The sequence below is a fragment of the Oncorhynchus mykiss genome, chromosome 23 (assembly GCF_013265735.2).
Source record: "Oncorhynchus mykiss isolate Arlee chromosome 23, USDA_OmykA_1.1, whole genome shotgun sequence".
Taxonomy (NCBI): Eukaryota; Metazoa; Chordata; class Actinopteri; order Salmoniformes; family Salmonidae; genus Oncorhynchus; species Oncorhynchus mykiss.
The window spans coordinates 50110191-50128667 of record NC_048587.1 but is presented as its reverse complement, the minus strand read 5'-3'; the positions used below and the strand labels follow the sequence as shown (position 1 = coordinate 50128667).

Genomic DNA, 18477 nt, shown 5'->3' with positions numbered 1-18477 from the left:
CACGGTAACCAGGACACGCACGCACACTCACGATAACCAGGACACGCATGCACACTCACAGTAACCAGAACACGCACGCATAATCACGGTAACCAGGACACGCGCACATGGTAACCAGGAGACACACACGCATACTCACGGTAACCAGGACACGCACACTCATGGTAACCAGGACACGCACGCATACTCACGGTAACCAGGACACGCACGCATGGTAACCAGGACACGCACTCATACTCACGGTAACCAGGACACGCACGCATACTCACGGTAACCAGGACACGCACGCATGGTAACCAGGAGACACACACGCACACTCGCGGTAACCAGGACACGCACACTCACGGTAACCAGGACACACACGCATACTCACGGTAACCAGGACACACACGCATGGTAACCAGGACACGCACACTCACGGTAACCAGGACACGCACACTCACAGTAACCAGGACACTCATACACACGGTAACCAGGACACGCACGCATACTCACGGTAACCAGGACACGCACGCATGGTAACCAGGAGACACACACGCACACTCACGGTAACCAGGACACGCACACTCACGGTAACCAGGACACGCACACTCACGGTAACCAGAACACGCACACTCACGGTAACCAGGACACGCACACTCACACTCACGGTAACCAGGACACGCACGCACACTCACGGTAACCAGGACACGCACACTCACGGTAACCAGGACACGCACACTCACGGTAACCAGGACACGCATACTCACGGTAACCAGGACACGCACGCATGGTAACCAGGACACGCACTCATACTCACGGTAACCAGGACACGCACGCATGGTAGCCAGGAGACACACACGCACACTCACGGTAACCAGGACACGCACGCATGGTAGCCAGGAGACACACACGCACACTCACGGTAACCAGGACACGCACACTCACGGTAACCAGGACACGCACACTCACGGTAACCAGGACACGCACACTCATGGTAACCAGGACACGCACACTCACGGTAACCAGGACACGCACACTCATGGTAACCAGAACACGCACGCATACTCACGGTAACCAGGACATGCACGCATACTCACGGTAACCAGGACACGCACGCACACTCACGATAATCAGGACACACACTCACGATAACCAGGACACGCAAGCACACTCACGGTAACCAGGATACGCACGCACATTCACGGTAACCAGGACACGCATGCACACTCACGGTAACCAGGACATGCACGCACACTCAAGGTAACCAGGACACGCACGCACACTCAAGGTAACCAGGACACGCACGCATGGTAACCAGGACACACACTCACGGTAACCAGGACACACACTCACAGTAACCAGGACACGCACGCACACTCACGGTAACCAGGACACGCACACACACGGTAACCAGGACACACACACACACTCATGGTAACCAGGACACACACACACACACGGTAACCAGGACACACACACACACTTATGGTAACCAGGACACACACACACGGTGTAGCTAAGGAAGGAGAGAGAATGAAAGTGGGAGAGGGAGCCTATGTGGTGGACTGTAGTAAATCTGAGTGTGACTTTATGATGACAGATTGAACTTTCATAAACTACATTATACATATCAATCAACCTATTTATGTACCCTCTGTCCTCTCTGTCCTAGTGTAGGTATATGTACTGTACAGTACATCTCTCTCTGTCTGGAGTATATAGTATTATCATCTCTCTCTGTCTGGAGTATACAGAATTATCATGTCTGTCTGGAGTATACAGTATTATCATCTCTCTGTCTGGAGTATACAGTATTATCATGTCTGTCTGGAGTGTACAGTATTATCATATCTCTCTGTCTGGAGTATACAGTATTATCATGTCTGTCTGGAGTATACAGTATTATCATATCTCTCTGTCTGGAGTATACAGAATTATCATGTCTGTCTGGAGTATACAGTATTATCATCTCTCTGTCTGGAGTATACAGTATTATCATGTCTGTCTGGAGTGTACAGTATTATCATATCTCTCTGTCTGGAGTATACAGTATTATCATGTCTGTCTGGAGTATACAGTATTATCATATCTCTCTGTCTGGAGTATACAGTATTATCATCTCTCTGTCTGGAGTATACAGTATTATCATCTCTCTCTGTCTGGAGTATACAGTATTATCATCTCTCTGTCTGGAGTATACAGTATTATCATGTCTGTCTGGAGTATACAGTATTATCATCTCTCTCTGTCTGGAGTATACAGTATTATCATGTCTGTCTGGAGTATACAGTATTATCATCTCTCTCTGTCTGCAGTATACAGTATTATCATCTCTCTCTGTCTGGAGTATACAGTATTATCATCTCTCTCTGTCTGGAGTATACAGTATTATCATTTCTGTCTGGAGTATACAGTAGTATCATGTCTGTCTGGAGTATACAGTACTATCATCTCTCTCTGTCTGGAGTATACAGTATTATCATCTCTCTGTCTGGAGTATACAGTATTATCATGTCTGTCTGGAGTATACAGTATTATCATGTCTGTCTGGAGTATACAGTAGTATCATGTCTGTCTGGAGTATCAGTATTATCATGTCTGTCTGGAGTATACAGTATTATCATCTATCTCTGTCTGGAGTATACAGTATTATCATGTCTGTCTGGAGTATACAGTATTATCATCTCTCTATATCCGGAGTATACAGTATTATAATTACTGTCTGGAGTATACAGTATTATCATCTCTCTCTGTCTGTAGTATACAGTATTATCATGTCTATCTGGAGTATACAGTATTATCATCTCTCTCTGTCTGGAGTATACAGTATTATCATCACTCTGTCTGGAGTATACAGTATTGTCATCTCTCTCTGTCTGGAGTATACAGTATTATCATCTCTCTCTGTCTGGAGTATACAGTATTATCATGTCTGTCTGGAGTATACAGTACTATCATCTCTCTCTGTCTGGAGTATACAGTATTATCATCTCTCTCTGTCTGGAGTATACAGTATTATCATGTCTATCTGGAGTATACAGTATTATCATCTCTGTCTGGAGTATACAGTATTATCATCTCTCTCTGTCTGGAGTATACAGTATTATCATGTCTGTCTGGAGTATACAGTATTATCATGTCTGTCTGGAGTATACAGTATTATCATCTCTCTCTGTCTGGAGTATACAATACTATCATGTCTGTCTGGAGTATACAGTATTATCATCTCTCTCTGTCTGGAGTATACAGTATTATCATGTCTGTCTGGAGTATACAGTATTATCATCTCTCTGTCTGGAGTATACAGTATTATCATGTCTGTCTGGAGTATACAGTATTATCATCTCTCTGTCTGGAGTATACAGTATTATCATGTCTGTCTGGAGTATACAGTATTATCATGTCTGTCTGGAGTATACAGTATTATCATGTCTGTCTGGAGTATACAGTATTATCATCTCTCTCTGTCTGGAGTATACAGTATTATCATGTCTGTCTGGAGTATACAGTATTATCATATCTCTCTGTCTGGAGTATACAGTATTATCATATCTCTCTGTCTGGAGTATACAGTATTATCATCTCTCTCTGTCTGGAGTATACAGTATCATCATGTCTGTCTGGAGTATACAGTATTATCATGTCTGTCTGGAGTATACAGTATTATCATATCTCTCTGTCTGGAGTATACAGTATTATCATCTCTCTCTGTCTGGAGTATACAATATTATCATGTCTGTCTGGTGTATACAGTATTATCATCTCTCTATGTCTGGAGTATACAGTATTATCATGTCTGTCTGGAATATACAGCATTATCAACTCTCTCTGTCTGGAGTATACAGTATTGTCATCTCTCTCTCGCTCTCCCTCTCAGGTCAGTTCTATGCCCCTGGTGGAGAGAAGGAGTGTGTGTTGGGGCTGACTTCAGACCAGGAGAACAACATCCTGGTCACTGGAGACACAGCAGGGTGTGTTCAGGTCTGGGACATCTCTCAGTACGCGCTATGCATCACACAGGAGGTCAGGGTTGGTGTGTGTACATGTATGTGAATGTGTGAGAGTTTTTGAGTATAGTAAATGCAAATGTAGGATACACCTCTGTTTGATGTGTTTTACACTGTACTCTATCTTCACTTGGTTCACCTCCCCAGCCCTCCCCAAGCCACCCTCCTCTCCTGCAGTCCTGGAGGGCCCATGAGGGGGCGATAGTGAGTGTTGAGGTGCTGGTGTACACAGAGAGACTCTTCTTCCTCTCTGGCTCTGTGGATGGGACCAGCAGAGTGTGGACGGGGGAGGGAGGGCATGTAGGTTCATTTGGACAGGAACCACAGTGGAGTCTCGCTGACCCAGCCCCTCACCACACCTCCAGGTACTGAAGTGGTCTATTCTCTCAGTAATCCAGAAGTAGTCCACTTGGATCAACATCACTAAGTTCTACACATCTACTGTTTTATGGGTCTCCATTTTTCCTAGCTTGTTTTTGTTGTCCTCTTGTAACTTCTAGGCCTACCGAGGCTTTCTCAATCTACTCCTTTGTAGTCTTTTATATATGTATAACTCTAAAATGGCTCCCATTATAGATCTAAAAGTACCACAGAATTAAGCAGTCTGGCCTGGTGTGTCGATGTGGGCTGGCAAATATTTCTGTAAGAACCGGGTGTATTTCTAGACTCAGGGAAAAACACACAAAATTAGAGATTTGCATCATATGAATGATGTTGAATGATGTTAAAATGTTGAAGAGGATTTGTAGGAGGCATAGAAGAGGGCTAGGCTGAACTGTAAAGTGTGTGTGTGTGTGTGTGTGTGTGTGTGTGTGTGTGTGTGTGTGTGTGTGTGTGTGTGTGTGTGTGTGTGTGTGTGTGGAGTTTGGTTCGGTATGGATGCTTTTCAGTAGTATGTGAGTGAGTGACTGGATAGAGAGTCACCCATAACAACCGTTTGCTGTTGTGGGGATGTGGTGAACAGAACGTCATCTATCTTCCCAAGGGAAAGAGGCACACACACTAATCAATATGTTATCTGAGGGCAGGCCTGGTGTGACAGTGTGTGTGGTATGGTTTTAGTGGTCATGAGGCCACTGTGGTACAACCCTAGTAAACACTGTAGTATACAAAAACATGTCATTAGATGTTTACTGGACAATTGAGCTCCCTGAAACATAGGGTCTCAAAAAACAGATCATTAGTCAAATGTTTTCTACAAACGGTTGTTATGGGTGACTCTCTATCCAGTCACTCACTCACACACTACTGAAAAGCGTCCACACCGAACCAAACTCCATCTGGTTTAATTTAGCTATGTTTACAGTAAACTTCAACAGGAGTCAATCAATCAATGTGGTTGTCGAAAAAGTTAATCAGGATTTCTTTCTCATGGCATACAAAAACATGTCATTAGATGTTTACTGGACAATTAAGCTCCCTGAAACATAGGTTCTCAAAAAACAGATCATTAGTCAAATGTTTTCTACAAAGTCTCTCTTGAAAGTGATTTATATCAATGATAAGTCAAGGTTAGATGTAAGTTTTATCAAACTCTGTTTTCTATACAGTGACCAGGTAAACAACCTGGCTGTTTTCTATACAGTGACCAGGTAAACAACCTGGCTGTTTTCTATACAGAGACCAGGTAAAAAACCTGGCTGTTTTCTATACAGAGACCAGGTAAACAACCTGGCTGTTTTCTATACAGAGACCAGGTAAACAACCTGGCTGTTTTCTATACAGAGACCAGGTAAACAACCTGGCTGTTTTCTATACAGAGACCAGGTAAACAACCTGGCTGTTTTCTATACAGAGACCAGGTAAACAACCTGGCTGTTTTCTATACAGAGACCAGGTAAACAACCTGGCTGTTTTCTATACAGAGACCAGGTAAACAACCTGGCTGTTTTCTGTACAAGACCAGGTAAACAACCTGGCTGTTTTCTATACAGTGACCAGGTAAAAAACCTGGCTGTTTTCTATACAGTGACCAGGTAAACAACCTGGCTGTTTTCTATACAGAGACCAGGTAAACAACCTGGCTGTTTTCTATACAGAGACCAGGTAAACAACCTGGCTGTTTTCTATACAGAGACCAGGTAAAAAACCTGGCTGTTTTCTATACAGTGACCAGGTAAACAACATGGCTGTTTTCTATGCAGTGACCAGGTAAACAACCTGGCTGTTTTCTATACAGTGACCAGGTAAACAACCTGGCTGTTTTCTATACAGAGACCAGGTAAACAACCTGGCTGTTTTCTATACAGTGACCAGGTAAACAACCTGGCTGTTTTCTATACAGAGACCAGGTAAACAACCTGGCTGTTTTCTATACAGAGACCAGGTAAACAACCTGGCTGTTTTCTATACAGTGACCAGGTAAAAAACCTGGCTGTTTTCTATACAGTGACCAGGCAAACAACCTGACTGTTTTCTATACAGTGACCAGGTAAACAACCTGGCTGTTTTCTATACAGAGACCAGGTAAACAACCTGGCTGTTTTCTATACAGAGACCAGGTAAACAACCTGGCTGTTTTCTATACAGTGACCAGGTAAACAACCTGGCTGTTTTCTATACAGAGACCAGGTAAACAACCTGGCTGTTTTCTATACAGTGACCAGGTAAACAACCTGGCTGTTTTCTATACAGAGACCAGGTAAACAACCTGGCTGTTTTCTATACAGAGACCAGGTAAACAACCTGGCTGTTTTCTATACAGAGACCAGGTAAACAACCTGGCTGTTTTCTATACAGAGACCAGGTAAACAACCTGGCTGAGGAGGAGAAGGAAGAAAGGGAGAAGAAGATTGAGAGTGAAAGTGACCCATCACAGAGCAGCGAGGTCACAGGTCAAACATCTGACCTTTTCAGCAGGGGTCCGGGTTCACCGGAGGAATGGATTTATGAAGGTAACTATTAGCAACAAACAGGTGTTCATACACACAGTCCCCCACGCATGGACAGAAACACACAAACACACACACAGACACACACACACACACAGACACACACACACACACACACACACACACACACACACACACACACACACACACACACACACACACACACAGTGGCCCTACGACAGGAGTCTGACACACAGTGGCCCTACGACAGGAGTCTGACGCACAGTGGCCCTACGACAGGAGTCTGACACACAGTGGCCCTACGACAAGAGTCTGATGCACAGTGGCCCTACGACAGGAGTCTGACGCACAGTGGCCCTACGACAGGAGTCTGACGCACAGTGGCCCTACGACAGGAGTCTGACACACAGTGGCCCTACGACAGGAGTCTGAAACACAGTGGCCCTACGACAGGAGTCTGACACACAGTGGCCCTACGACAGGAGTCTGACACACAGTGGCCCTACGACAGGAGTCTGACACACAGTGGCCCTACGACAGGAGTCTGACACACAGTGGCCCTACGACAGGAGTCTGACACACAGTGACCCTACGACAGGAGTCTGACGCACAGTGGCCCTACGACAGGAGTCTAACGCACAGTGGCCCTACGACAGGAGTCTGACGCACAGTGGCCCTACGACAGGAGTCTGACACACAGTGGCCCTACGACAGGAGTCTGAAACACAGTGGCCCTACGACAGGAGTCTGACACACAGTGGCCCTACGACAGGAGTCTGACACACAGTGGCCCTACGACAGGAGTCTGACACACAGTGGCCCTACGACAGGAGTCTGACACACAGTGGCCCTACGACAGGAGTCTGACGCACAGTGGCCCTACGACAGGAGTCTGAAACACAGTGGCCCTACGACAGGAGTCTGAAACACAGTGGCCCTACGACAGGAGTCTGACACACAGTGGCCCTACGACAAGAGTCTGACACACAATGGCCCTACGACAGGAGTCTGAAACACAGTGGCCCTACGACAGGAGTCTGACACACAGTGGCCCTACGACAGGAGTCTGACGCACAGTGGCCCTACGACAGGAGTCTGACACACAGTGGCCCTACGACAGGAGTCTGACACACATTGGCCCTACGACAGGAGTCTGACACACAGTGTCCTACGACAGGAGTCTGACGCACAGTGGCCCTACGACAGGAGTCTGACACACAGTGGCCCTACGACAGGAGTCTGAAACACAGTGGCCCTACGACAGGAGTCTGACACACAGTGGCCCTACGACAGAAGTCTGACGCACAGTGGCCCTACGACAGGAGTCTGAAACACAGTGGCCCTACGACAGGAGTCTGACACACAGTGGCCCTACGACAGGAGTCTGACGCACAGTGGCCCTACGACAGGAGTCTGACGCACAGTGGCCCTACGACAGGAGTCTGACGCACAGTGTCCCTACGACAGGAGTCTGAAACACAGTGGCCCTACGACAGGAGTCTGACACACAGTGGCCCTACGACAGGAGTCTGACACACAGTGGCCCTACGACAGGAGTCTGAAACACAGTGGCCCTACGACAGGAGTCTGACACACAGTGGCCCTACGACAGGAGTCTGAAACACAGTGGCCCTACGACAGGAGTCTGACACACAGTGGCCCTACGACAGGAGTCTGAAACACAGTGGCCCTACGACAGGAGTCTGACACACAGTGGCCCTACGACAGGAGTCTGACACACAGTGGCCCTACGACAGGAGTCTGAAACACAGTGGCCCTACGACAGGAGTCTGAAACACAGTGGCCCTACGACAGGAGTCTGACACACAGTGGCCCTACGACAGGAGTCTGAAACACAGTGGCCCTACGACAGGAGTCTGACACACAGTGGCCCTACGACAGGAGTCTGACACACAGTGGCCCTACGACAGAAGTCTGAAACACAGTGGCCCTACGACAGGAGTCTGACACACAGTGGCCCTACGACAGGAGTCTGACACACAGTGGCCCTACGACAGGAGTCTGACGCACAGTGGCCCTACAAGAGGAGTCTGAAACACAGTGGCCCTACGACAGGAGTCTGACACACAGTGGCCCTACGACAGGAGTCTGAAACACAGTGGCCCTACGACAGGAGTCTGACACACAGTGGCCCTACGACAGGAGTCTGACACACAGTGGCCCTACGACAGGAGTCTGAAACACAGTGGCCCTACGACAGGAGTCTGACACACAGTGGCCCTACGACAGGAGTCTGACGCACAGTGGCCCTACGACAGGAGTCTGAAACACAGTGGCCCTACGACAGGAGTCTGACACACAGTGGCCCTACGACAGGAGTCTGACGCACAGTGGCCCTACGACAGGAGTCTGACGCACAGTGGCCCTACGACAGGAGTCTGATGCACAGTGGCCCTACGACAGGAGTCTGACGCACAGTGGCAGTATTGAGGAAGGAGAAAGGTCACTGTAAAGCCAGAGAGGTCATAGCCAGACCCAATAAAACCTGATACTATAATTAAATTTAACTGCGTTATAAAGCATGGACTCTGGACATTCTTGACATTCTAGAACAGTAGAATTGGAGCAGTAGTTTAGTATGTTTGGCAAACGTTCCAGTCAGGACCCAGAGGCTAGAATTGAGGTGTGTGTGTGTGTGTGTACACGTTCCTCTCCCAGTCTGCCGATGTCCCTGTCAAAATAATTGATTAGCTGTGCTCCTCTTTCAAGCCACACACACACACACACACACACACATGATTATACCCACATTAAACAGTTTCCTCCCTGCAGGGCCTGTAGAGGAAGCCCCAACACCAGAGAACCAGACAGGGCCTGTCGGCACAGAGGAGAGCCCTGCTCCATGTCACGCTCAACACATCAGGGTAAGACTGACTCCAACACACGCTCCAACTCACGCTCCAACATACCCTCCAACACACGCTCCAACTCACGCTCCAACTCACGCTCCAACACACGCTCCAACTCACGCTCCAACTCACGCTCCAACATACCCTCCAACTCACGCTCCAACTCACGCTCCAACATACCCTCCAACACACGCTCCAACTCACGCTCCAACTCATGCTCCAACTCATGCTCCAACTCACGCTCCAAGCACACGCTGCAAGCACCCGCTCCAAGCACACGCTCCAAGCACACGCTCCAGCACACACTCCAAGCACACGCTCCAGCACACACTCCAAGCACACGCTCCAGCACACACTCCAGCACATCAGGGTAAGACTGACTCCAACACATGCTCCAACATACCCTCCAACTCACGCTCCAACTCACGCTCCAACATACCCTCCAACACACGCTCCAACTCACGCTCCAACTCATGCTCCAACTCATGCTCCAACTCACGCTCCAAGCACACGCTGCAAGCACCCGCTCCAAGCACACGCTCCAAGCACACGCTCCAGCACACACTCCAAGCACACGCTCCAGCACACACTCCAAGCACACGCTCCAGCACACACTCCAGCACATCAGGGTAAGACTGACTCCAACACATGCTCCAAGCACACGCTCCAGCACACACTCCAGCACATCAGGGTAAGACTGACTCCAACACACACTCCAAGCACACGCTCCAGCACACACTCCAGCACATCAGGGTAAGACTGACTCCAACACATGCTCCAACTCACGCTCTAAGTCACGCTCCAACTCACGCTCCAACACACGCTCCAACACACTCTCCAACACACACTCCAACTCACGCTCCAACTCACGCTCCAACACACGCTCCAAATCACGCTCCAACTCACGCTCCAACTCACGCTCCAACACACGCTCCAACTCACGCTCCAACTCACGCTCCAACTCACGCTCCAACTCACGCTCCAACACACGCTCCAACTCACGCTCCAACTCACGCTCCAACACACGCTCCAACTCACACTCCAACACACTCTCCAACTCACGCTCCAACTCACGCTCCAACTCACGCTCCAACTCACGCTCCAACTCACGCTCCAGCACATCAGGGTAAGACTGACTCCAACTCACGCTCCAACTCACGCTCCAACACACGCTCCAACTCACGCTCCAACACACGCTCCAACTCACACTCCAACTCACGCTCCAGCACATCAGGGTAAGACTGACTCCAACACACGCTCCAACTCACGCTCCAACTCACGCTCCAACTCACGCTCCAACTCACGCTCCAACTCACGCTCCAACTCACGCTCCAACACACGCTCCAACTCACGCTCCAAGCACCCACTCCAAGCACCCGCTCCAGCACCCGCTCCAACACTCACACACACACACACACACTCCAACACAAACCCCAACACACAGCAACACGCACTCCAATACACAGCAACACACTGCAGAATTCTGCTTTCAAGTCATGTAAACTCAGAGCCTGTTCCGACTGTTCCGACTGTTCCGACATGGTCACTGACTACCAGAGATAGTCAGACGAATGACACTAGTCTCAAACAATAACAAAAAATAACAGTGACTTGCTATGACAGTAACATGTATATACAGTGCCTTGCGAAAGTATTCGGCCCCCTTGAACTTTGCGACCTTTTGCCACATTTCAGGTTTCAAACATAAATATATAAAACTGTATTTTTTTGTGAAGAATCAACAACAAGTGGGACACAATCATGAAGTGGATCGACATTTATTGGATATTTCAAACTTTTTTAACAAATCAAAAACTGAAAAATTGGGCGTGCAAAATTATTCAGCTCCTTTGCTTTCAGTGCAGCAAACTCTCTCCAGAAGTTCAGTGAGGATCTCTGAATGATCCAATGTTGACCTAAATGACTAATGATGATAAATACAATCCACCTGTGTGTAATCAAGTCTCCGTATAAATGCACCTGCACTGTGATAGTCTCAGAGGTCCGTTAAAAGCGCAGAGAGCATCATGAAGAACAAGGAACACACCAGGCAGGTCCGAGATACTGTTGTGAAGAAGTTTAAAGCCGGATTTGGATACAAAAAGATTTCCCAAGCTTTAAACATCCCAAGGAGCACTGTGCAAGCGATAATATTGAAATGGAAGGAGTATCAGACCACTGCAAATCTACCAAGACCTGGCCGTCCCTCTAAACTTTCAGCTCATACAAGGAGAAGACTGATCAGAGATGCAGCCAAGAGGCCCATGATCACTCTGGATGAACTGCAGAGATCTACAGCTGAGGTGGGAGACTCTGTCCATAGGACAACAATCAGTCGTATATTGCACAAATCTGGCCTTTATGGAAGAGTGGCAAGAAGAAAGCCATTTCTTAAAAATATCCATAAAAAGTGTTGTTTAAAGTTTGCCACAAGCCACCTGGGACACACACCAAACATGTGGAAGAAGGTGCTCTGGTCAGATGAAACCAAAATTGAACTTTTTGGCAACAATGCAAAACGTTATGTTTGGCGTAAAAGCATCACAGCTGGACACACCATCCCCACTGTCAAACATGGTGGTGGCAGCATCATGGTTTGGGCCTGCTTTTCTTCAGCAGGGACAGGGAAGATGGTTAAAATTGATGGGAAGATGGATGGAGCCAAATACAGGACCATTCTGGATGGAGTCTGCAAAAGACCTGAGACTGGGACGGAGATTTGTCTTCCAACAAGACAATGATCCAAAACATAAAGCAAAATCTACAATGGAATGGTTCAAAAATAAACATATCCAGGTGTTAGAATGGCCAAGTCAAAGTCCAGACCTGAATCCAATCAAGAATCTGTGGAAAGAACTGAAAACTGCTGTTCACAAATGCTCTCCATCCAGCCTCACTGAGCTCAAGCTGTTTTGCAAGGAGGAATGGGAAAAAATGTCAGTCTCTCGATGTGCAAAACTGATAGAGACATACCCCAAGCGACTTACAGCTGTAATCGCAGCAAAAGGTGGCGCTACAAAGTATTAACTTAAGGGGGCTGAATAATTTTGCACGCCCAATTTTTCAGTTTTTGATTTGTTAAAAAAGTTTGAAATATCCAACAAATGTTGTTCCACTTCATGATTGTGTCCCACTTGTTGTTGATTCTTCACAAAAAAATACAGTTTTATATCTTTATGTTTGAAGCCTGAAATGTGGCAAAAGGTCGCAAAGTTCAAGGGGGCCGAATACTTTCGCAAGGCACTGTATATATTGTCTCACCTACTGTAGCTATCTTAAGATGAATGGAACAACTGTAAGTCTCTCCCTCCCTCCCTCTCTCTCTCCCCCTCTCTCCCTCTCTCTCCTTCTCTCTCTCCCTATCTCTCTCACCCTCCCTCCCTCTCTCTCTCCCTCTCTCCCTCTCTCTCACTCCCTCTCTCTCTCTCCCCCTCCCTCCCTCTCTCTCTCCCCTCTCTCACTCCCTCTCCCTCTCTCTCCTTCTCTCTCACTCCCTCTCCCTCTCTCTCTCCCTCTCTCTCTCCCCCTCCCTCCCTCTCTCCCTCCCCCTCCCTCCCTATCTCTCTCTCCCTCTCTCTCTCCCTCTCTCTCTCCCCCTCCCTCCCTCTCTCCCTCCCCCTCCCTCCCTATCTCTCTCCCCCTCTCTCCCTCTCTCTCTCTCCCTCTCTCCCTCACTCTCTCCCCCTCTCTCCCTCTCTCTCACTCCCTCTCTCTCTCCCCCTCCCTCCCTCTCTCCCCCTCTCTCCCTCTCTCTCTCTCCCCCTCCCTCTCTCTCCCCCTCTCTCTTCCTTCCTCTCCCTTTCTCTCTCTCCCCCTTTCTCCCTCTTTCTCCCTCTCACTCCCTATCTCACAGACACACACAGACACTAGACCTGGTGGCACAATTGTTTCCCATTTACAACCAGAACCTAATCTCCCTCCCCCTCCCCAGGTGTCTCAGTGTCACCAGCTGTATGGGGGCATCCAGAGGAAGATGGCAGTTAAGAGAGAGAGGAGGCAGGTATTTGGTGACATCAACGTCAATAAGCTCTTCCCCATCGGGGGCTTGTGCACGCCCTTCCAGGCCCTGGCCGTGCAGGTGAGTGTAGGTCAAAGGTCATCAAACCTGGGTCCATCAGAGTGTGTACAGGCTTTTGTTGCAGCCCAACACTAACCCACCTAATTCAACTACTGTTGATGCATGCACTGTATTGCATTGTATTGTTACTGGGTTTACACACATTTGGCTGCTAATGAACTTGACTTTCATCTCTGGGTTTCTTACACCAGCATTATAATAGTAATTGCCAGTAAATAGAACTGAAAGACACCAGTGATCAATGCAGAAGACATTTTACAGCGTAACTCCACATCCTTTAGGCAAAGACGGTGTGGCTGCAACATTCCATGGTCGGAAGGACTGGAGTAGTCCAAGAAAAAGCATGATGGATAGGGAAGAGTCATAAAAACAGAGCAGAAGGAATATTTGCTGTTCTATTTCAGATGTTTTTGGGGAGAAATGTATTTGTCTGCACGGTTACATAGCAACAGACTCTGGATTCAGTTTATTTTTTTCTCTTTCACAATCTCTCTTTATTCCCTTCCTCTATTTCCCACTCTCTTCCTCTATTTAACTCTCTCTTCTTCTTTTCCCACTCTCTTCCTCTATTTCCCTCTCTCTTCCTCTCTTCCTCTATTTCCCACTCTCTTCCTCTATTTCCCACTCTCTTCCTCTATTTCCCACTCTCTTCCTCTATTTCCCACTCTCTTCCTCTATTTCCCACTCTCTTCCTCTATTTCCCTCTCTTTTCCTCTATTTCCCACTCTCTTCCTCTATTTCCCTCTCTCTTCCTCTCTTCCTCTATTTCCCACTCTCTTCCTCTATTTCCCACTCTCTTCCTCTATTTAACTCTCTCTTCCTCTATTTAACTCTCTCTTCCTCTATTTAACTCTCTCTTCCTCTATTTAACTCTCTCTTCCTCTATTTAACTCTCTCTTCCTCTATTTAACTCTCCCTTCCTCTATTTCCCACTCTCTTCCTCTATTTAACTCTCTCTTCTTCTTTTCCCACTCTCTTCCTCTATTTAACTCTCTCTTCCTCTATTTCCCTCTCTCTTCCTCTATTTAACTCTCTCTTCCTCTATTTCCCTCTCTCTTCCTCTATTTAACTCTCTTCCTCTATTTAACTCTCTTCCTCTATTTAACTCTCTCTTCTTCTTTTCCCTCTCTCTTCCTCTATTTCCCTCTCTCTTCCTCTATTTCCCACTCTCTTCCTCTATTTAACTCTCTCTTCCTCTATTTAACTCTCCCTTCCTCTATTTCCCACTCTCTTCCTCTATTTAACTCTCTCTTCTTCTTTTCCCTCTCTCTTCCTCTATTTCCCTCTATTTTCCACTCTTCCTCTATTTCCCCCTCTCTTCCACTAAAATTCCTCTCTCTGTCTGTCTTCCTGTGTTTGTGAGTTTGTTGCCATGCTCTGCCTGATGTGAGAGATTTTAGCCTGCCGACTTAATGATGGTTGGTGAGGGAGAAAGGAAGGGTGTCAGGCCTTGAGGGAATATATGTTTTGTTGTTGGAACATCAGTCATAAGCCTGCATGAGAAATGTATTCTCAACCTAAACTTTGAACCTCAAACTCTTCCTTTAACTCTTCCATTCCCCCTCATCCCCACATCACTATTCACCTACTTTACCCTCCTCTCCTCCTGTCATGTACTGTCATGTTGTGTCTTGTCTCTGTCCTTTCCCTTCACCCTGTCTCCCTCTGCTGGTCGTTGTTAGGTTACCTTTTCTCCCCCGCTTTCCCCCAGCTGTTCCTTGTCTCCTCTGACTACCCATTCACCCCGTTTCCCACCTGTTCCCTTTTTCCCTCTGATTAGGTCCCTATATCTCTCTCTGTTTCTGTTCCTGTCCTTGTCGGATTCTTGTTTGTTGTGTTTCATGCCTGAGCCAGACTATCGTCATGTTTGCTGTAACCTTGTCCTGTCCTGTCGGAATCTGCCGGTCTATCTGAGCCTACCTATGTTTGGTTATTAAAGAAGCTCTGTTTAAGTTAGTTCGCTTTTGGGTCCTCATTCACTCACCATAACAGAAGAATCTGACCAAGAATGGACCCAGCGACTTCGGATCCTCTCCACTCAGCCGTCGGGATCCAGGGAGCGATGCTAGGCAGACACGAGCAGGAAGTGTCTGCTGCTCGACATGCCGTTGAGACCCTGGCCACCCAAGTCTCCAACCTCACAGAACAGGTTCACCATCTCCGCCTCGATCCACCGGCCACTTCCAGGGCTTTCGAATCTCCGGAGCCCAGAATCAATAACCCGCCGTGTTACTCTGGGGAGCCCACTGAATGCCGCTCGTTCCTCACCCAGTGTGATATTGTGTTTTCTCTCCAGCCCAACACTTACTCCAGGAGCACTGCTCGTGTCGCCTACGTCATATCTCTCCTTATTGGACGGGCTCGTGAGTGGGGCACGGCAATCTGGGAGGCAAGGGCTGAGTGTACTAACCAGTATCAGGACTTTAAGGAGGAGATGATACGGGTTTTTGATCGATCTGTTTTTGGGGAGGAGGCTTCCAGGGCCCTGTCTTCCCTATGTCAAGGCAATCGATCCATAACAGACTACTCTATTGAGTTTCGCACTCTTGCTGTCTCCAGTGGCTGGAACGAGCCGGCCTTGCTCGCTCGTCTTCTGGAGGGTTTCCGCGCAGAGGTAAAGGATGAGATTCTCTCCCGGGAGGTTCCTTCCAGCGTGGATTCCTTGATTGAACTCGCTATTCGCATTGAGCGACGGGTTGATCTTCGTCACCGAGCTCGTGGAAAGGAGCTCGCGCTCTCCGTCGCCTCCCTCTCCGCATCACTACCATCTTCCTCTGCCGGCTCGGGTGCTGAGCCCATGCAGCTGGGAGGTATCCGCATCTCGACTAAGGAGAGGGAACGGAGAATCACCAACCGCCTCTGTCTCTATTGCGGTTCCGCTGGTCATTTTGTCACTTCATGTCCAGTAAAAGGCCAGAGCTCGTCAGTAAGCGGAGGGCTACTGGTGAGCGCTACTACTCCTGTCTCTCCTTCAAGATCCTGCACTACCTTGTCGGTCCATCTACGCTGGACCGGTTCGTCAGCTTCCTGCAGTGCCTTAATAGACTCTGGGGCGGAGGGCTGTTTTATGGACGAGACCTGGGCTCGGGAACATGACATTCCTCTCAGACAGTTAAAGGAGCCCACGGCCTTGTTCGCCCTGGATGGTAGTCCTCTCCCCAGGATTCAGCGTGAGACGCTACCTTTAACCCTCACTGTTTCTGGTAATCATAGTGAAACCATTTCTTTTTTAATTTTTCGTTCACCTTTTACACCTGTTGTTTTGGGCCATCCCTGGCTAGTTTGTCATAATCCTTCCATTAATTGGTCTAGTAATTCTATCCTCTCCTGGAACGTCTCTTGTCATGTGAAATGTTTAATGTCTGCTATCCCTCCTGTTTCCTCTGTCTCTTCTTCACAGGAGGAGCCTGGTGATTTGACAGGGGTGCCGGAGGAATATCACGATCTGCGCACGGTGTTCAGTCGGTCCAGGGCCACCTCTCTTCCTCCACACCGGTCGTATGATTGTAGTATTGATCTCCTTCCGGGTACCACCCCCCATCCTTGTCGAGGGCGCACCCATCTACAGGGTCCGTAGAATTTTGGACATGCGTCCTCGGGGCCGTGGTCACCAGTACCTCGTAGATTGGGAGGGGTACGGTCCTGAGGAGAGGAGTTGGGTTCCCTCTCGGGACGTGCTGGACCGTGCGCTGATCGAGGATTTCCTCCGTTGCCGCCAGGTTTCCTCCTCGAGTGCGCCAGGAGGCGCTCGGTGAGTGGGGGGGTACTGTCATGTACTGTCATGTTGTGTCTTGTCTCTGTCCTTTCCCTTCACCCTGTCTCCCTCTGCTGGTCGTTGTTAGGTTACCTTTTCTCCCCCGCTTTCCCCCAGCTGTTCCTTGTCTCCTCTGACTACCCATTCACCCCGTTTCCCACCTGTTCCCTTTTTCCCTCTGATTAGGTCCCTATATCTCTCTCTGTTTCTGTTCCTGTCCTTGTCGGATTCTTGTTTGTTGTGTTTCATGCCTGAGCCAGACTATCGTCATGTTTGCTGTAACCTTGTCCTGTCCTGTCGGAATCTGCCGGTCTATCTGAGCCTACCTATGTTTGGTTATTAAAGAAGCTCTGTTTAAGTTAGTTCGCTTTTGGGTCCTCATTCACTCACCATAACACCTCCGGTCTCCTTTCTCCCTCTCCCCCTCTCCCAGGACTGTCAGCAGGTGTTCCTGCCGGAGGATTTACCCATGAGCCCTTGGATGCAGCGTCAGACTCTGAGTTGTGTGAGTGAAGCGGGGCTTAGCTCCCTACAGCTGTCAATCAACAGCTCAGAGCAAGAACATGAAGCCACCTGACCAGCCTCTTCCTTCTGCTATTCTCCTCCTCCTCCTTATCCTTCTCCTTCTCTTCCTCCTCCTCTTCCTCCTTATCCTTCACCTCCTTCTCCTTTTCCTCTCCTCCTCCTCCACTTCCTTCTCCTCTTCCTCTCCACCTCTCCTCCTCCTCCTCTTCTCCTATCAGATTATAGTGTAATATGTATTATTATTATTATAGTGTAATATGTAATATGTAACATGCATGATATTATATATACCTCACATGCGACTCATAATAATAATAAATAATAAAACCAAATAATTAGCCCATGAAATTAATTAATTGTCAGCATATCTCAATTCCTCTGACAAAATAACACACTGCTGAACTCAGCT

General features: G+C 48.1%; 1 protein-coding gene across 1 annotated transcript in view; it reads left to right on the top strand.

Moving 5' to 3' along the window:
* The window catches only part of LOC110503023 (WD repeat-containing protein on Y chromosome), a 35890-nt gene extending 17642 nt beyond the window's left edge, over positions 1-18248 (top strand). The window contains exons 15-20 of the mRNA XM_036960708.1: positions 3860-4005; positions 4137-4354; positions 6729-6883; positions 9635-9726; positions 13643-13789; positions 17977-18248. Of these exons, the coding sequence (XP_036816603.1) occupies positions 3860-4005; positions 4137-4354; positions 6729-6883; positions 9635-9726; positions 13643-13789; positions 17977-18120 (902 nt within the window). The 3' untranslated portion in view covers positions 18121-18248. The remainder of the gene's footprint in view (positions 1-3859; positions 4006-4136; positions 4355-6728; positions 6884-9634; positions 9727-13642; positions 13790-17976) is intronic.
* Positions 18249-18477: the final 229 nt, after the last annotated feature.